Below are 21,021 nucleotides of genomic sequence, written 5' to 3'. Positions count from 1 at the left end.
ATGGACGTCTTGATCTCTCTATACTTAAGTAGAAAAGAATCTATACTTTATTATTTAAAATATTTATTATTTAAAACTATATCCTCATTTAAATGCTTTGCCTCCCTTTCTTACATCTCTCCTTTTTAAAAACACCATACCTTTTAGAAGGGTCTTTTTGAAGACACAAGGAAATTAGTTTTCTAAAGGACTTGCCATATCTCTTGGTCATTTCTTTGTCTTCTATTCCTGTTTCCAGGGTTGGAGGGTCGTTCTGCAAGGTCAACATTAATACCTATTTAAATAAAAAATTAAAAAATTAGGAGAGTAGTCTTGGCCAAATCAACATTGATTTAAATTACACCAAATTACAGTATTATATAAAGAAAGCTAGAGAATAATTGAAACGCATACATAATAAAGTAGAAACACAAATAAATACTCTTGACTCTGAACTACCATACCATTTTACAGAATATATTCCAATCCATTTGAAACTAGGCATGAAGGCCTAAATATAAATGACAATTTCAGAAATCCAAAATAACCCTGAAGATTTAGATAGTGGTGGGACTAGAAAGTCTCAATTTTCAAGTGGCCACCTGAACGTGGATTATAGCACTAATCAACATCTTTCCTTCCAGTCCACCTCAGAGTTTTGAAGGAAAAACAAGGAGAAATATTCATCATCCAAAGATCCTGGACAAGACAAGTACTCGCTAAGAAATAACAATTTTGCAACCTTTAATATCATGGAGTAGGAACGATCTACAGGTAATCCTGGACTTATGGCTGGTGAAAGTTACAATGGAGCCCCTAAAAATTACTTAGGAACCAGTTTCAAAAGTTACATCATCTGCTACTATAAAATCCCCATTCCCTCCCCACCCCACTAACCTACCTTCCAGCTCTGTTCTCCAGTGCAGGGCAACAGAAGAAGGCCCTGCCGATCAGATGGGACTCGGGAGGCAGCGAATAGATGGGGATGGAGCCAGCCAGAGGTGGTATTTGCTGGTTCTCCGAATTACTCAAAATTTCCGCTACTGGTTCACCAGAACTGGTCAGAACTGGCTGAATACCGCCTCTGAGAAGCATGTAGTACTCAGAAATACAGGTAATCCTTGACTTATGATCACGACTGAGCCCAAATTTATGTAGCTAAGCGAGACAGTTGGTTTTGTCCCATTTTACCACCTTTCTTGCCACATTTGTTAAGTGAATCAGTGCATTTGCCAAGTTAGTAATCTGGTTGTTAAGTGAATCTGCTTTCTGCATTGACTTTGCTTGTCAGAAGGTCGCAAAAAGTGATCACATGACCTCGGGACACTGCAGTCCTCATTGATATGAACCAGTGGCCAAGAATCTCAATTTTGATCCCATGAACATGGGGATGCTGCAACGGTTCTGTGAAGAATAGTCATGTGACCATTGTAACTTCAAATGGTCACTAAACACATTGTTGTAAGTTGAAGACTACCTGTGCCATCGTTTTTAAATCACAAAAGGACGCAGCAACCATACCCGGCTAAAGAAAACCCTGTCTAAAAAGATCATCGGGATGGAGACAAAAAGACGGAGAGGTGAGACGGCAGGGAATCAACATTTTTCCACCCTTGATAGCTTATATCTGGGAGGAAGGTATCGATAACCAGGGTCCTCAGCCATGTCCCAGCTATGACGAGGTCAACATACACTTCTGATGCAGATCTTGTACAAGCTCTAGATCCAAACTTGAAAAGTTAGTCATACAACTTTTCATGCTTATTTTCATGCTTATTTTCCAGATAGGCTTACTTTCATTGGAGGGTATTTGTGGTAAGGTGCTGATCCTGTGGCTAATTCAATGGCTGTTATTCCAAAGCTCCAGATGTCAGCCTTGAAGTCATAGCCTCTCACCTATCAAAGGAAAATATAAATCGGAAAAGTTAATTTAGCAATGGTATATTAAATCAATATATGATATAATAGGGCAGCGTGGTGACTTGACTGTTAAGACGCTGGGCTTCTCCAGCAGTCTGGGTTCAGGACCCAAGTGCAACGTGACAGGAGTGAGCTCCCATCCTCGCCTCAGCTCCCGCCAACCTAAAAATTCGAAAGCATGCAAATATAAGTAGATACATAGGTATTTGTGGGAAGGTAACAGCGCTCCGTGATGTCATGCTTGCCACATGACCACAGAAATTTCTTCAGACAGCACTGGCTCAATGGCCTTTAAACAGAGATAAGCACCGTCCCCTAGAGTCAGCAATGACTAGCGGCGTCAACCCTGAAGCAAACGTGGCTTAGCCCATCTTTGAGGCTTCATGGTTGCCACAAGGCAGAGGGGGAGAAAGGGAAGGTTTTTTGGTTTTGTTTTTTTTTTGATATCTTGGCCTTTGCCATCAAAATAAAAAGTTTTCTTATGGGAACCAAGGTCATTCCAACAAATGGCTGAGAAGAGGAGGAGTGGAGTAACTAGGCAACCTGCCAGCACCACCATTAGAAAATGTGACCAATGTGACCTGGGGGGGGGGGACAGGGGGGGAAACTTTCACTTTTTAATTAGGTGAAAACCATCGGAACTTTCAGAGTCGGTTTTCACCAGATCTGTGCCAATATGATGTACCAAATAAATTGTTCTTTGAGGAAACCGCCTGACTCTGCGTTCTGCTTTCAATGGGTACATTACTTGGAATGCTGACAAGTGGAGTAAAATCCACAGGGACTCCCTTATGTTTTATTTATAACACATAGCAAATATCTAGGTCTTATACCTGTTCCATGACTTCAGGAGCCATCCAACACGGAGTGCCAACGAAGGTCTTTCTTACTTTGTTACGGGTTACATCACCTCCTGTGGCTAAAAATGCACTAACTCCAAAGTCTAGGAAGAGAAAACACAGACATTCTTTTAGCATTCAATTCACTTATTAAACTCAGATTCTAAATGTGAAGCTCCTGTTCTAAGTTATGGAGCTTCAGTATGAGACTTCTATTTAAATGAAGCGGTTAATTTAATGTTTTCTCAATAGGTAAAATGTTATGTGGGTTTTAGAAATGAGACAGCCTCCATCTATGAATCATGTCTGTCAACATTTTTAGTCTCCTTCATAGCACCATAAAATCCATACAGAGACTAAACAAGAAATCCGTTTGTTTCACGCTACCGTTTTAGGTCAATGTTCCCCTACACTAAGTTCAGAATGTAAAGATGCTATTATTAGATCTGCATCAAAATTACAGAAGGGTAGCGCGTGCGCGCGCGCGCACACACACACACACACACCCTGACATCTATTTCTGCTTCAAATGTCTTATGAAGACAAAAGATCAGAGGCAAAATGTGAACAGCCATGCAAGGGTGGGGGGGGGGGACTTATTAAGGGGTCAAATGTTGCAGGGGAAGTGTAGCAACAGTGTGTGCACAAATCAAGAAACAGCTAAAAGCGTAACAGGATCACATCTTAGGATGGGATTCTGGGCTAGATGGAATATGTTATAGTAGTGAACTAGGTGGCTTTAGGAATGGAAGGAAATGGGTCGCAAGAAATGGGAGCAAGAAGTAGATTCCTAGTATCAGGCAAAAATTGCCAATGGCAAGAGGTTCTTACAATGCAGAGAACATTTGTGCACACACTTATATACAGGACTCCCTATATTAGTGATGGCGAACCTTTTAGGCACCAAGTGCCCAAACAGGAATGCACGCATGCCGGAGCACCGGAACGCTAGCCAGCTCACGCATGCCTGGTTTTTTTTGCCATTTTTCAGGTCTTTTTAAGGGCCAAAACCAGCCTGGAAATGGCTTATTCTTTTTGTAAACACATCTCGATTCTAAAGCTATGGATTGCTGGTTGCCCATCATTGCTAGAAGATTGTTTAGGAAGACTTGCCTCCCAGAAGAATGTAGACAGCGCTACGCATGGGTCATACACAAATATTGCCATATCTGAGATCAAGTCATGGATTCACTTGATGACAAAACACCAAATGTAATATAAATCAGATACATGTAGAGATGAATGCCCAAGAGCTGTGGTGGCAGCAGTGGTTAGAATGCTACTGCAGGCTACTTCCGTTGACTGCAGTTTGAGTCTCACCAGGCTCAAGGTTGACTCAACCTTCCATCCTTCTGTGGTGGGGACCCAGATTGTTGGGGGCCAATATGCTCTGTAACTCGGCTGTATTTACAGGTCTAAATGCTATTGCTATTCAGGCTGCAGATCTTCAAACAAACTTACTGTTTATTACCTATTTACTTATTTCTTTTTGCTCTACTTTTTGAAAATGCAGTAACGGCCATTTCAAGATATGTGGTGATAATTTGTGTTTCGGGATTCACATTATATACTTCTTTGTGGGATTTCCTAATGCTTTGTAAACATGACATTACCTCTGAAGTAGGCTGGACCTTTCACTTAGTCCAAACTAGAGGTGAAAGCTTACCAACTGGTAAGGATGGGGCAGGATATTATGACCATAAGATATTATAAGAGCTGCGGTGGCGCAGTGGTTAAAGTGCAGTACTGCAGGCTACTTCTACTGACTGCCGGCTGCCTGCAATTTGGCAGTTCAAATCTGAGTAGGTTCAAGGTTGACTCAGCCTTCCATCCTTCCGAGGTGGGTAAAATGAGGACCCAGATTGTTGAGGGTAATAGGCTGATTCTGTAAACCGCTTAGGGAGGCCTGTAAAAGCACTATGAAGCGGTATATAAGTCTAAGTGCTATTGCTGTTGCTATTCTCTTAACTGCCTGTGTGGGTTCAAGCCCAAGACTTGGAGTTTTATTAATCCCTGAAGGTTTTGTTGTCTGAGAATGATTTCTCTGGCTACCTTTGGAGATGCAGTCCTTCTCTATTGAAATAGGAAGCTGATCTTGCATTTTTGTCCTATTTGTGAACTACTTGAAAACAGCAGGCTGGACTCAACAGCTTCATCTAACAAGGTTCTTACATTCATCTTTAAATAATTTAACTGTAAGTACAGAATATCTGCACTCATCTTGAAATCCTATAGCAGTCCTATGTTCAGACAATTTTTTTCAAAGCATCCCAAAATACACAATTCAAACTACTTATTTTAAACAGGGCGATACCTGCAACAAATAGAATTTTAGAACTCTTTGCTGTGAGGCTGTGAGCCAATCCATAGGAGTTATGCCCATCAATATGCATCCCGGTCTTAAACTTGCAAGGAAGTAATAAAGTGTTTTTTCTTAGCATGTGTTTCTCCCCCTCCCAAAAAAACCCACAGGAACTATTGGAAGTTAGTAATGCTTATATTATGTTCAAAAACAATCACTTCTCAATAGCTCAATGTGATACTGAAAGAGGGGGGTTTCTCCTTTCCATCCTATATTAATGTGCAATTTAATTCTCTTTAGTCCCAACACTTTGGACGACACAACAAAAGTCATAAATCTAAGTGCTAGTCTACATTTATTACAGCAATTATTTCTAGCTTGCAATGATACCATTCATAAGTTAAAATATCACTAGCAATTACATATCAAAAAAAGAAGAAGAAGAAAGAAAGAAAAATAAAGAAAAGCTCTTTTTCAGTAACAACTTAGGACTATAATGCTAATTTATACCTAGTTTTTCTCCAGCTCTTAGCTCCTGAGTTGACTTCAAAGTACTATTTCAAGCTTTTGATCATGAGTCCTCAAACAGTATCAGCCATTATAGGCAGGATTCTCAGACTGTCTAATGCCCTTACAATCTGAGCTACAAGATGTGCCCCTGAAACATTTAAAACTGCTTTCCCATTGGTTTCAGCTATACATTCCTGCCCTCTTAGCAGCATTTTAAAGGTTATGAAGATGTAGCGCTCAGCTACAGCCACGAAAAAGTAAATGCACAATCGCTCACCTACATTACGAAATGATACAGTCCCAACTGTTTAACAATCATATTTAACAATATTTAACCCATTAGATCACGGGTGTTAAAGCTTGTGGCGTTATGCTGCCGTCACATGATATATCGTGACTTTTTCCCCTTCGCGGAGCTGGAATGGATGGGACCTGCGTGTGATGCATCTGGCTCACAGGGCGCCAGTTTGACACCCTTGCATTAAATACTGATGTAAATTATTTTTTGTGGGGAAAAAACGTACTTTTTTAAACAACAAAGGATTAATTAGAAGAGTGACGACGCTCTAGAGCACTGCACACCAGAACTACTAGACACAAGGACAGTTTCCCCCAACGCCATCACTCTGCTAAACAAATAATTCCCTCACCACTGTCAAACTATTCACTAAGTCTGCATTACTATTACTATTAATCTTCTCATAGTTCCTATCACCCATCTCCTCCTACTTATGACTGTACGACGGTAACTTTGTTGCTTGTATTCTTATGATTTATATTGATTGTTTCCTAGTATGATTTGATTGCTTATTTGTACCCTATGACTATCATTAAGTGTTGTACCTTATGATTTGTGACGAATGTATCTTTTCTTTTATGTACACTGAGAACATATGCACCAAAGACAAATTCCTTGTGTGGCCAATTGCACTTGGCCAATAAAGAATAAAGAATTCTCATTTAAAATGTCTGCAAACTTTTTCAATATGTGGCCAATATTTTTTATTTCACTGTCCCCTGAGAGGGTCTTGGGGGAATCTCCAGGGATCCTCACACCACAGTTTAAAGAAAAACTGAGCCAAATATGCAAACCCCTAGAAAGATGAGCCATCCTGTTGTCAGGGAACACAACCCACTTTCACTGAATGCAGTATCTTTATCAGGGCCTGTTTCTGTTCAGTCACCTCCAATGAAATCCCTCTGTTATACAATCCCTTCCACTGTCTAAACTCTTTGTAACTTGGAACAAAACTATAGCAATGTATATACTCACATTCAGAGTTAAAGGTTTAACAAAAATTATTTGTCAGGAGCAAACCGGCAATTTTGAAAGAGGAGAATGAAGACCACTTGATAGCTCTGTTTAGAAATAGCTTTCCTTAAACTGTCAATCACCGTTCTGGTGGAGACGTTATCATTACTAATTCAACATTGGCCAAACGGTATTTTTATTTGAGCTTTTCCCCAAAAAATTAAATTGCCAGAATTTGTAGTTGTTACAGGATACATGCACAGCATGCTGTAAATCTAAGTAATAAGGCACTGTACATGCCTCAATGGGCAAAGCAATAAAAATATTCTTAATATGTTAGCAGGATTTCTTCTGTTCTTTTTTCTACCTTCAACCAAAATAATGGTTCTTTTTGGATCTTTATATCAACTGGCTTGTCTAGGCCGGTTTGTTGTAATGATTAAGGCACCAGGCTAGAAACAGGGAGATGGTGAGTTCTAGACCTGACTTAGGCACAAACCATCTGGGTGACCTTGGGCCAGTCCCTTTCTCTCAGCCTTAGGAAGACAACGATGGCAAACAACTTATGGAAATCCTTGCCAAGAAAACTGCAGGGAGCTGTCCAGGAGTCAACATTGCCTCAAAGGCTAAATTAGCTCAATGAAGCCAAAATTTCCATTGTCACCAGCACCGCCATATCGTTTGTCACAAACCATTTTTATTTAATTACATTGCCTCATGTTCATTCCTTCCAAAAATGTGTATATATATGCCAGCCAAGCTAACATCCAATGAACTCAAATCCTGTTACACATGGTTGTGTTATAATCAATCTGTTAATATTGAAGAGGAAGAAAGATTTAATTTGTTCAGTTACAACACATTTATTTATTTGTTACATTTTTATGTTGCCCATCTCACTGACATTAGCAACTCCAGGCAGCTTATAATATAATAAAAAAATTTAAAAGATAATGTGAGGCAATTCAAGTTAGGAGAGTTAAATAGATAAGCTAAAAACCAAGATGATGGATGACCTGGAGATGGGCATCTTCTCTCCCCAATGTAACGTTCCCCTGTCGGGGGGCACAGGCCAGTTAAAAGAGCCAGTTTTTTAGTCTCCTCCAGAAGGCCAGCAATGTGGAAGCAGAGCTCATTTCCAGTGGGAAAATATTCCAGAAGGGAGTCACAGCAGACTGGACTCTGCCACCCAAAAGCCTTTTAGTAGGCCTTTTCCACTGGAATAAGAGGGGCGGGCTAGTCCCATTGGGGAGAGATGACACCTCAGAAACCCTGGACCCATGCCATATAGCAGAGTTCCCCAACCTTTCCAGCTTTGTGGACTGGATTTGGGGGGGGGGGAGAGAATATGAGAGGCTGGAAAGCACATGTGGTTCAATGCGAGGCAGGGATCACACAAATGGAGCATGTGCACCCACGTTTGCTCGCTACCTGGCCAAGTGGGGATGCGTGCAGACGAGCATTCACCTGACTCTTCCATGGCCCAGTTCGGAAGGTCTCAAGTTCTAGTAGTGGACAGCGGCCCAGGGATCCCTGCTGCAAAGGGCTTCAGAGATAATGACCAACACCTTGAATTGAACCCAGAAGCAAACTTGCTAGTAGTTTATCTCACATAACAGCGATGGCACTCAATGGTCTACAGAACTGTCTGTGCCCCTACATTCAGTATAGTTGTAGCTTCCAAATATTCTTCAAGGGTAGCCCTAAATAAAAAGCATTGCAGTAATCCAACCATGAGGCCAGAGCATGACTGACTGCCCAAAGCGCCTCGTGATCCAGGAAAAGCGCACAACAGGTGCACACCACAAAGTTGTACAAAGGCTCCCGTAGCTATGACCGCTACAACCATTCTTCTACGAAGAGTCATGAGAGTAGATGAATCTGCAGATTGTACACAGAATGTGTCTGCATGTCTCCAACATTAAATAAAGCCATCCTTTTGGAAACTCTCCAGATTTCTACCTCACCCGAACCTTGCCATGGTTACCAACTTCACAAAAAGCCAAAGCGTTAAATGAATTTTATGGTTCAGTGCCTTGGTTGACTGAAATATTAAAAATATGGTTTCCTGTTTCCTATGAAATGGGAAGTTAAGATTAATTAAAAGCTTCCCCCAACATGTCAGAAATGCAGACAAAACCCTCATATTCATATTATAGTTTAAGCAGAAATATTTACTGTACAAACCAAGAGAATGAATGAAAATACCATATACTGACGTCAGTCAACTCTGTGAGAGAAAATAAGATGATAGAACTGGGGGGGGGGGAGGCGACATACCATTTTAGCTTAAAAAAAATTAAAAAGGAATCACTCCTTGATTATAGCAGCACACAAATATGAGAAATAAATACAACTTTGGTTTGGTACATAAAAATACATGTGATTTGTACCCTGTTTCCCTGAAAATAAGACCTCCCCGGATTATAAGCCCAATCAGGCTTTTGAGCGCGTGCACTAAAATAAGCCCTCCCCTGAAAATAAGCCCTCCCCGAAAATATTTCATCAAAGCAGCAACCATGAGGTGACCACACTCTCTGCCTCCTGCACCTCAAAAATAATAAGACTTCCTCAAAAATAAGGTCAAGCCTTATTTCGGGGGTGAAAATAAAATAAAACCCTGTCTTATTTTTGGAGAAACATGGTACTGTTTTGCTTTAACAAATTGTGAGTGTTTACCCTTTATGGTTTGTGATTATTTCTTAATCATAACAGGCCATTGTGACTTGTTTAACAAAGAATCCTGAACTGAATTGTGACAAAATGTTATGGTGAACTAGGCAGCCATCAAGCTGATGGCACAAGTCAGAACTACAAGCTTCAGGTCATTAAGATTGTAATTAGCATCTTAGTATCAGGAAAATTTTGTGATGGTTTCAAGTCAGGAATTGCAATGCTGGTACACTGATTTTTATTGTTCCAGAATTAAAACTCAGCAACTTGCCAAAGTCTTTAATACTTTATCACTTTTACAAAGCAACTTAGGCTATGCAATGCATTATTTAAACAAACCACAGAGTTAAGACTATTTAAATTTGAATTCTTTGCCAAGGTGCCAAGTCTGCACCTTCTTTTTGCTAAGAAAAAAGGGTTTCATAGACTTTGTGATACTGTGACTCTTTAAAATACTCAAATGAATTTGTGTGGTGTCCTCTCCATGAATTAAATTATTGCCTTCACTGGCTGAAATAAACAGACCACACACTTTTAATAATTGATTTCTAATCTATATACCAAATTAAACAATGAGATCTGTAGAGCTTTATAAAATAAAATAAAAATATTTCATTGGAAACAGTCAAAAGAAACCCAGTATAATGAGTAGGATTCACAGCATAATACAGAAGATTCTCAAAGTGAATATAACAATAAAACCAGAAACTTTTCTTTTGGGTTAAACGGAAAGAGTTATACAGCAGTGATCGCTAACCTTTTTCTTAAAATGTACCAAATTTTTGTGTGTGAATGATATTGCGCGTGCACGCATGCCCACCCTTCTGCGCATGCAACACCACCATCCTCCCCATGCGAAGGAGAGTTTTTGCCCTCTGGAGGGTGAAAATGGCCTCCACCGACACTCCAGAAGGCCAAAAATCAGCTGGCTGAGGGCTGAGAGTTGCCATGCAAATATGGCTCCATCTGCCACCTGTGGCACATATGCCATAAGTTTTCCATCATGGTTATACAGTATATGCTGACAACTGCAGGATCGTTTTATGCAAAAAAAAAAGGGGGGGCATTTTGTTTCTCACAATGGATGAATGGCTGTAAAAGTTGGAGTTAGCAGAGATAGCTAAATTGACTGCTTTGATTAAAGAAAAAACACAATTACTATTGTTCTGCTTTGGAAACCACTTCTGGACTTTGTGCTTGAGGTAGAAAAAAAATGAAACTTTGATTTTTGGTTTTACCAATTAGATAGGTTTGTTGTTATAGAAATGGCTAGTTTATACTATCATTTAAAAGTAAAAAGTGGAGTATTATTTTATTTTACTGCACCAAAAGGAGTTGGAAGCCATTCCTCGTCTTTCCTCCCCCCCCCCTTTTCCCTCTCTTCTCCCTCCCCTCTTTTCCTACCATTTTCTTTCATATTTTTATATTGTATGTTATAAACTATTTTTTTAAAAAGAAATCCTGTGTAATTTAAAAACACATTTTAATGTAAGCAGGAGATTATATATTATATTGCATTGTATTGTATTGTATTGCATTATATTATGCAATGTATATTGCATAAGCTTAAAATTGGGGCTTCGTTTTTGAAGACAGTCATTTTCATTCATGGAATTTCCTGGCCTTAAATTAACTTCCCTTAAAACATTGGCGACTACATCATGTACCATTGCTTTAAGCTGCTTTCTCTCTCTCCCAGCATAGATGCGCTGTGTGATTTGCAGCTCTCACCCGTTCTCGCTTCTCTGCTGTTGCATTTACTTCTGCAGAATGAATGTCAGATCTAATTAAGTAGTAATGCTCTTGTGCTTTTTATATGAATTTTTTTTATGCCTACAGGTCAGTGTTGACTCCCAGAGACAGCCTGGACTAGTCCCTGCAGTTTTCTTAGCAAGATTTTCAGGTGTGATTTGTCACTGTCTTCTTCTTCCTACAACTCATTGACTGAGCCAAATAACTGATCCAACTTTGTGCCTAAGGCGGGACTAGAACTCCCAGCCTTCCAGTTTCCAAACCGATGCCTCAACCACTACCCCAAACCAGCTCTTCCTTGTGCATGATTACTCTGCCAAAAAGTACATGTAGGTTCCATTCCATCCAAGGCTCTGGAACCTCATGTTGCTTTGCATTCGACATACATCAAAACAGGTAAGCCTGCTCAGAAACCAGGAGGAGAAAGGCACAATTCTTTATCTGTTGTCCTGCAACCCATACGTGGAGAAATGGAATTCTAGAATGCAGATCAGCAGCCATGCTGAATTAATTCGGAAGGGCCCTTCTTCAAGTAATTTATCAAAGGAGAAAAAGTTGAACTGCCAACAGAGTGGATTTGATTTAAATCAAGTCAATTTAAATCACGATTTAAATCACTAGTAATAAGCCTTGATTTAAATCAACTTGATCTAAACCATAATTTCTAAAGAGCAACTGTCATCTCGATCCTGCAGCAGCTTTTCCTCTGACCCACTGTTGACTCACCAACAGTCCCATTCACTTTATGAAGGGATGGCTGGTGATGTGACAGTGATACAACAAGGTGAGGGATGTGGCGGAGAGCAGGTGAGTGGATGTCCGCTAACAGGGGCTGCCATGATGGATCTGAAATGACAGGTGCTCTTTAAATGTAAAGACTCATTCTTGTCGGTAGTTAGAATCTGCAATATTATTATTTGCAAACAAAATGAACGTTTCCTATTTAGCTTGCAGAGCTAAATTGAATGAGTTTACCAAAAATGTAAATATTACAGAATATATGCATACCCTTTAGAAGGCTTATTGAGTGCTCCTGGGGGCTGGGGAGGGCAAAATTGAGCAAAAAAAAAAAAAAAAAAAACGGCCTGTTTCTGCCTTCCCTAGCACCCAGGAGCACTCTGAAAGCCTTCTAAAGGCTATGCATGGCCATTTTGGTGAAGGAGGTGGGGTTTCGGGAGGCAAAAAATGCTCTGTTCAATGTATAAGACGTACCCAGATTTTCAGCCTCTCTTTTGAGAGAAAAAGGTGGGTTTTATACTCCCAAAAAAAATATGGTATCTTTAAATAGATTTTTACTACAAAAGCATTTTATTAAAATAAATTTGATTAAAAAAAATCCAAATTAAATTTTAAACATCCAATTTAATTTTTTAATCCATTTTTTTTAAAAAAAGCATCAATTTTTATCTACCCTGACTGACAATGCTTTCCCTATGAAGCAGAAGATTTTTCATGTCATCAAAGCCATGTTGGGAATTTACACACGATGCTGACTCATTGCCAGAAGAATCAAAGCTGCTGACAAAACAGATTCTTCCTCCTCTTCTGCACAGCATATACAACTTCCAATCTGCTCCAGCACCGCAAGTGGGGAGGTGCACCGGATATAGCAAGAATCGTATTGTCTGACATTAAGCCCATAGTATGTTATGTTTGCATGTCAAAACAACCAGAGTTTTTTTCCTCCCCATCACTTTGCTGAAAACCTAATTCCCCAGTACTATCTTATGTCTAAGTATATTTATCCATGTAGTATGACTATATATTACTATTATCCTTCTCATCTTTTCTACTCTGATTGGTCTTGTTATTATGATTATTACTCGGTTATTTGCATATATTCTGAGAACTTCTGCACCGGAGGCAAATTCTTTGTCTGTTCTAATCATATTTGGCCAAATAAAGTATTCTATTCCATTCCTATTCCATTTACATGGTATTTTCAACCTTAAAAGTATTTCATCACTTTCTGGCTGCAATCAGCAACAAGCTTTGATAAGGTAGACCATAACCTACTACTTGATAAAGTAGAAGGATGTGGGTTGGACAGCATCACCATCAGATGGATTAGTAACTGGCTGATCAACCGCACTCAACATGTAGTCCTCAATGGAACTGCATCTACATGGAGGGAAGTATGCAGTGGAGTACCCCAAGGCTCTGTTTTGGGCCCAGTACTCTTCAACATCTTCATCGATAATTTGGATGAGGGAATAAATGGGGAACTCATCAAATTTGCAGATGACACCAAGCTGGCAGGAATAGCCAACACTCCAGAAGATAGGCTTAAGATATAGAAGGATCTTGACAAACTTGAACTTTGGACACTATCTAATAAAATGAAATTCAATGGTGAAAAGAGTAAGGTTCTACATTTAGGGAACAAAAACGAAATGCACAGGTACAATATAGGTGGTACCTTGCTCAATAGTAGTAACTGTGAAAGGGATTTTGGAGTCCTAGTGGACAACCATCTAAATATGAGCCAGCAGTGTGCAGCAGCTGCCAAAAAAGCCAACACAGTTCTAGGCTGCATAAACAGAGGGAAAGAATCACGTGAAAATACCACTTTATAATGCCTTGGTAAGGCCACATTTGGAACACTGCATTCAGTTTTGGTCGCCACAATGTAGAAAAGATGTGGAGACTCTAGAAAGAGTGCAGAAAAGAGCAACAAAGATGATTAGGGGACTGGAGACTAAAACATATGAAGAACAGTTGCAGGAACTGGGTGTCTCTAGTTTAATAGAAAGAAGGACTAGGGGAGACATGATAGCAGTGTTCCAATATCTCAGGGGTTGCCACAAAGAAGAGGGAGTCAAACTATTCCCCAAGGCACCTGGGGGTAGAACAAGAAGCAATGGGTGGAAACTAATCAAGGAGAGAAGCAGAACTGAGGAGAAATTTCCTGACAGTCAGAACAATTAATCAGTGGAACAGTTTGCCTCCAGAAATTGTGAATGCCCCAACACTGGAAATCTTTAAGAAGATGTTGGATAGCCATTTGTCTGAAACGGTATAGGATTTCCTGCCTAGGCAGGGGGTTGGGCTCGAAGACCTCCAAGGTCCCGTCCAACTCTGCTATTGTATTGTACATTCAAATAACACACCCACAAATGGGAAGTACTATGGGTTTTCCATCGATACAACACAGCATGCTCAAGCTCCCCTAATAAACATGGGGATGGAGGTGAAATATCAACTGAAGTCTTGGCAACTCACACTACTAGTTGCCAATCCACTTTGATTTTCGTACTAGCTGTCCTCTAGACCAGTGGTTCCCAAACTTGGCAACTTTAAGACTTGTGGACTTCAACTCCCAGAATTCTCCAGCCAGTTGGAGCCCAACAGATTAGGAACAACTGTGTTGTTTCTTGAAAAGCTGATTGATACACTCCATTAAGAAAAAAACAACCTATCTCCTCAGGAAAACTGAATGGTTAGCCTATAACTGATTATCAAACACCCTTAAACTTAATAAATTCTAACCATTTAAAATGTTAATGAGATCTCTTGGAATATCTCAAATTTCCCATCATGCATTTTTAAAATCTAACAATAATGATGATTACCTGCTATCTGTACAGAGCCATCTTCACCCAGAAGAATATTACCAGCTTTTAAATCTCTAGAAAAAGGAATAAACAAAAAAGCATTTAAATTCAGATGGGATGGGAGAGGAAGGGGAGGAGGAAGGGGAGGCTTGCTGTGGAACAATACCACAGAATAGAATTAAAAACTTTCTGAGATAATTTCATTTTAATGATGGCAAATTGAGGGGGAAATATGTTCTTCCAACTTACAAAAAAACTCATTGTTTCGTTCTTATGCAAACCGGAAAAATCTCTGCTGCGCTTCCGACCACGCTGCTTAGCTTCCTTATCTCATGGAAAACTACTCTATTATATTCACCCAGCAAATCAAGGGTTGCAGCTGGCTTTGTTTCAATCAATCAATTAATCAATCCCCATTTGCTATTGTGCGCGAGGGAAAGAAATGGAACCAAAATAATTGTCAAGACAAGAAACTTCCACCCTTTGCAGTTTCAAAGAGAAAGCAGCAATTTTTCTGCCATCTCCCCATCAAAACAATACATCAAAAAGAGATTAAGGTTTGATCATTCCCCTTTGACAGGCTAATAATAATTGCTAACATGGGTGGGATGATCTTGTGAACAGAGGAGGCATTATCAACTAAGTGGTTAATTTTAAGATTAGAATTTCATATCTCCTCATGTTGCATTGTACAACTATAGAAGAATTTATGGGATGAGTTCCCTCCAAGGGTGGGATTCAAAACCAGTTAGCAACTGGTTCTCTGCCCGGTTGCTGGGTGGGCGTAGCCATGGTGAGCATGGCACTGTACCGAGGGGGGGGGCTTTCTTGGGCTCCGGGGGCTTTTCTTAAGCCTCCGGGAGAAAACGGCCTCCCCTGGGCTCCAGAGCCTGGAAACGGGCCCATTTTCGGACTTCTGGTCGGCCCGTTTTTTGCTCTCCCCAGGCTCCGGAGGCTTTATTTGAGCCTCCAGGAGGGCAAAAATGGCTTCCCCTAGCCTCCGGAGGCCCTCCGGAGCTGGAAATGGGCCCGTTTCCGGACTTGCGGGAGGCCCATTTTTCGCCCTCCCAGAGCCTCCATGTGGGCCCTGCACTTTCCTGGCATAATGAATGGGCCGTTGTGATGGAGATTCCTGGGACAGCTGGGGTAGACAGGACCAACCAGTCCTTGCAACTACCAGTTCAGCGAACCAGATGTAAAATTAACATCCGATTCACCTGAACCTGGGTGAGCCGGCCGAATCCCACCCCTGGTTCCCTCCCAATCAAGGCTGGATTAGAGCCCTTGGGCTTATCAGACCCTAGCCTTCTAGCCTTGAATTTATTTATTGATTTAATCAATTTATATAGCCATCCCAAGTTAATAGAATTAATAGTGAAGGTTTGCATTCTCAACTCACACAGAATGAAACAACATGCTAGTACCTGTGGATTTGTCCATTTCTGTGTAGATAGTCTAAGCCTTCCAAAACTTCTTTCAGAATTGTGGCTATTATTGATTCCTCCATCACACCACTCTTGTGCTCTCCTCTGCTCACCACATATTTTATTATATCCAGCATTGAGCCTAGAGAGTGGGAAAGAGAGAAATTACAGAAGAAAATTAGAACACCAATCTCTTCATCCTATAAAGATCCATTATACATATTTAGGTTACTTTAGATTTCAACTTAATTTTTCTGACACCGAGAGAATAAATCTAGAAACCAGAGATCTCCAAACTTGGCAACTTTAAGACTTGTGGATTTCCAATTCCCAGACTGGCTGAGGAATTCTGGGAATTGGAAGTCCACAAGTCTTAAAGTGGCATGCATTTAAAATACATGGACACATCAACAAGACTGAGTACCTGAAAAGGCATAGAGAACTGGCTCATAAAATCATAGGTTCAAAATGTGCAACAAAATTATAGGAGGTAGAAGAAACCTGTAATTAAATTGACTGACTGCTTCAGCAACCCACAGCTGCTGAATATGTTTTCATATGAATTTTTCTTACAGGTAACTGCACTTAAAAATATCTGACAGGTAACATAACTATCAAGTCACAAGCAAAATATACATTTTCCTCACTGAGAAATTTGAAAGGAATTAGAATGAATAGGAAGAGGCCATGTAGACTGCCAAATCTAATCAATCTCTCTCTCTCTCTCTCTCTCTCTCTCCCCTCTCTTCCCCCCCCCTGCGTGTGTATGGTGTGTGTGTGTGTGTGTGCGTGCGCACGCGCGCGCGCGTGTGTGTTCCAGCATAACTCTGGAACACTTCGAGCAATTTCAACCAAACTTGGTACACAGATGACTTACTCTCTGGAAACAAATACTATGGGGGTAACAAATACTATGGGGGTAAGACACTCCTAACACCTCTCAGGGGGGGGGGGTGCTTCTGTTAAGATATAGCCTGTTGTGGCTTAAAATGGCTTCTACTGTACTGCCGTAAAATGGCTTCTATTGTACTGCGCAATGGAGTTGCCATGGTAACTGCTTCACAGTATTCCACAAGGGGACTCCCTCTGGTAAAGGGGAAAATCCAACATTAGAAATTATGTTTGGTCCGGACATTTCCCTCCTATAAATAAATACCCGGGCAACACTGGGTTATCACCTAGTCTAAATTAAGCAATTCTTGGTAGGTTATTGCCCAAGTTCCATGTGAACATATTCAATGAAAGCAGGAGCACTAGAGAGTTTGTTCTAACATTCAATCAGAATTTGCCTCCCTGCAACTTTTCTGCTTTTGGAGAGGATTTTTTTTTAAAAAATCCCTTTTTTCTACATGACATCCCTTCAAGTACTTGAAAAATGTTATCACATCTCCCTTCTTTTTCTCGTCTCAAGTTAAGCATCCCAGTAGCAGTGTCTCTTCTTATAGTTGCATATCTTTTTATTATTATTATTTTTTATTTTTATTACATAAACCACACATACACACAATAATAAAATAAAAAAACCACACACACACATACAAAAAAACCCCATCATCACATACAGCATGTTGTTTGGTTACAGGTGTTTTAACATTTATCATTCTTATACATTTATTATTTCATTTAATAGGTTATAATATACTGTTTGGGTTGCTTTATTTACCATCCCTTCCTCCTGTTGTAACACCACCTTATTTTCCCTTTCTTTTCTCCCTCCCTCCCTTCTCTACTTTCTTCCTTCCTCCTCTCCTTTCCCTTCCTTCTTCCTGTACCTTTCTCCTACTCCCGCTCTTCCTCTTCCCCTTCCTACCCTCTCTCCTCCTCCTTTCCATCCTCCTCTCCTTACCTCTTTCTTTTCACCCTCTCTCCCTTCTCTACTTTCTTCCTTCCTCCTCTCCTTCCCCCTTCCCTTCCCTCTCCTTTGCTCCTGCTCTTCCTCCTCTTCCTCCTCTTCCTTATAGTTGCATTTCTGATGGTCACGTTTCCTCTCCTTTTCCGCATGTTTTTTGTTTCCCTCGATGATTATTTTCTGAACTGGAAGCTACTCATGCAGCCTAATATGGCAAATGCCTTTTTTGCAGCTACACATTGCTGACTCATATTCAGCTTGCAATGAACCACATTCCAACTTCTTTTCCACCTTTACTATGACCAAGCTAGCATCTCCCATAAGGGTGCATTTCCTAGCTATTTCCTAAGTGGAGATCTTACTATTTATAATCTTTATATTTTGCTCTATTATTTGTCAGCCTTTTTTATCAATTGAATTTCGTTTCTATCTTTTTAACCTACCAAAATTGCTTTGAATTTCACATGAATTAATTAACCCCATTTTAAATTGTCTGCAAGTCTGACAAGCAATTAAAAAAAATGCTGTAGCATACCACACTCAGGTCAGTCATGAGTCAGACTCAGCAGTCTAAAGCAACACCACTACACCTTGGCTCTCAGGTTCTTCTCACTTTCCACCAATTTCTGCACTATAACTTGGCCTGTGTTTCCATCACCATCTCACCACCACCTCTAGACAGCCTCTGGATTTGCTTCTGGAAGACAGAGAAGTTTCAACAACTCTCCTTCAGAGAGTTGCCTTCTCTTTTCCTTCTGGGGAAGTTGTGGGTTAGGCACGCATGCACTCTGGGTGTCAACCCTGAAGCTGGCCTAACTGAGGCCATTTTGAGACTTCACTGCTGACACACTGGAGAGAGGGATGGGAGAAATAGAGATAGTTGGGGTGTTGCAGTCAAAACAAAATACTTTCTCTTGGGAAACAAGGACATTCCTGCAGGTGCTCGGAAGGAGGGGACTGGAATCACCTAGCAACTGGACAGTTTCCTGATTGGACCATGTGACTGATTGTTTTGAGTAAGTGACAAATTAATTAGGTGAAAACAGTGGGAATAATCAGAGTCGGTTTTCACCAGCCTGTGCCAAAATGACCCAGCCAATAAACATATTCTTTGAGGAAATTGCCTGCCTCAAGAGTTTTGCTTGCTATGGGTATGTTACTTGGAACCCGACACTGAGGCTTTCACTTAAACATCTCCTATTTTCCTACAGCAAAAATATCACCGTCAATAAACTTCAGGTATTGAATTTTATATCCTGCATTTATCTATTGAAAACTCACAAAGCAGGACACTACCTTCTCCCATTCTTAGTATTCAAGAGATTTGTGCTTCAGTTAGTTAGACCCAAGTGGAATTCGTGATGAAATAATCCTCTAGTGCAGGGCTGTCAAAGTCGCAGATGTGTCACGCACTCACAGAGAACTATTCATCTCCCTGCCGGGATAGATTTGTTAGTCTGCGTAGAGAGAGAAACTTTTCTGCCAGGGCTGCTGACCCTCCTAATAAAGGAATCATTTGATTTAAATACAGTTTGTCATGTTTGGGGAGGTGGGCCAGAACACACACACACACACCCCACAGCTGACTTTGTGCCCAACGTGGAACTAGAACTCCCGGTCTCCTAGTTTCTAGCCTGATGCCTATTACCAAACTGGCTCTCCTACAGATATTAACTAGTTGTAAATAAAACGACCCATCTAACACTTTGCTTGAAAAACACTGATTGATTAGAAAAAATCGTTGCAACACAGGACTGCATTTTCATATTTACAGTATGAAGACTCACCTCCACCGAGTAGTTTCATAACCAACCAAAGCTCATCCTTGACCACAAAAGATGTATAATACGTAACTACATTGGGATGGCTGCATTGACTCATGGCTTGGATTTCTTTCTGTAAAGAAGGCAAAATGTGACACAGTAGTCTTGCAAGGGAAATATGTATGGTTATCCTAGCTATTTGCCGTCAGGAAACAAGTAGAGTGGGTGAGATTAGGAAATGTATGTTCATCATTTAAGAACATTGTGCTTGGAAACTTCAGAGAAAAATAATGCAGCTAAACTGAATGTCTCTCAAAGGAAAATCCTTCTGAGATGCAGAGTTGCAATTTCTATCATCTCTGGCAGTTTGATGAGTTAATTACAATTCCAACTTATTTTTTAAGAAAAATTCAGCTTTTTTTCTACTCAAGTCAAATAAAACATGTTGATCATCCAAAATATTTGTTTTATATGCCTCTTATGAACTGATACTTGAATCTCTTGGTTTGAGTCACTGTGATATTACCAACATATATATATGTATGTATGTATGTATGTATGTATGTATGTATGTATGTATGTATGTATGTTATATTTATGCTGATAAATAAATAAAGGGAGACTAGTATAGATCTATTTCAAGCTATTTAGCTCTCATCAGCTAGCCATACCCATGCTGGGAATCGAACCTGTGCTCTATTGCCTCTTAGGCAGATGTGTTAACCATTGAGCTACATATGTATGTGTGTGTGTGTGTGTGTGTGTGTGTGTGTGTGTGTGTGTGGTGTGTGTGTGTGTGCCTATGTATATGTATTTTCACAGGGAAAAGACCCACATACATGCATGCATACATACATACATATAAATATAAAATATATATATATATACATATATACGTGTGTGTGCGTGTGTGTGTGTGTGTGTGTTTGTAGATTTTCACGGGTGTAGGTATGCTGGTCTTGTTATATTCGGGTCTTTTCCCATGTAAGATTGAGATTGTCTTGGCAATATTTTGGCGAGGTCTCACTCGCCATCTTCAGACTGGTGTTTTCAGCTTCGTGTTTGTGTGACACAAACTCACACAAACACAAAGCCGAAAACACCAGCCTGAGTATGGCGAGTGAGACCTCGCCGAAACGTTGCCAAGACAATCCCAATCTTACACGGGAAGACCCGAATACAAGACCAGCATGTGTGTCTGTGT

General features: G+C 40.3%; 1 protein-coding gene across 2 annotated transcripts in view; it reads right to left on the bottom strand.

Annotated features, from left to right (window-relative positions):
- The window catches only part of STK39 (serine/threonine kinase 39), a 127,932-nt gene that overhangs the window by 58,315 nt on the left and 48,596 nt on the right, over positions 1-21,021 (bottom strand). For both annotated transcript variants that reach the window (XM_014063738.2, XM_014063740.2), the window contains exons 3-8: positions 19,842-19,950; positions 16,206-16,347; positions 14,800-14,855; positions 2,733-2,842; positions 1,774-1,875; positions 141-274 (exon numbers count right to left, since the gene is read on the bottom strand). In XM_014063738.2, the coding sequence (XP_013919213.1) occupies positions 141-274; positions 1,774-1,875; positions 2,733-2,842; positions 14,800-14,855; positions 16,206-16,347; positions 19,842-19,950 (653 nt within the window). The remainder of the gene's footprint in view (positions 1-140; positions 275-1,773; positions 1,876-2,732; positions 2,843-14,799; positions 14,856-16,205; positions 16,348-19,841; positions 19,951-21,021) is intronic.

This window comes from Thamnophis sirtalis, unplaced genomic scaffold, assembly GCF_051295495.1.
Source record: "Thamnophis sirtalis isolate CommonGarterSnake01/CBP01778 unplaced genomic scaffold, rThaSir2_p1.2 scaffold_1, whole genome shotgun sequence".
NCBI lineage: Eukaryota > Metazoa > Chordata > Lepidosauria > Squamata > Natricidae > Thamnophis > Thamnophis sirtalis.
This window is presented reverse-complemented; position numbering and strand designations above follow the sequence as displayed.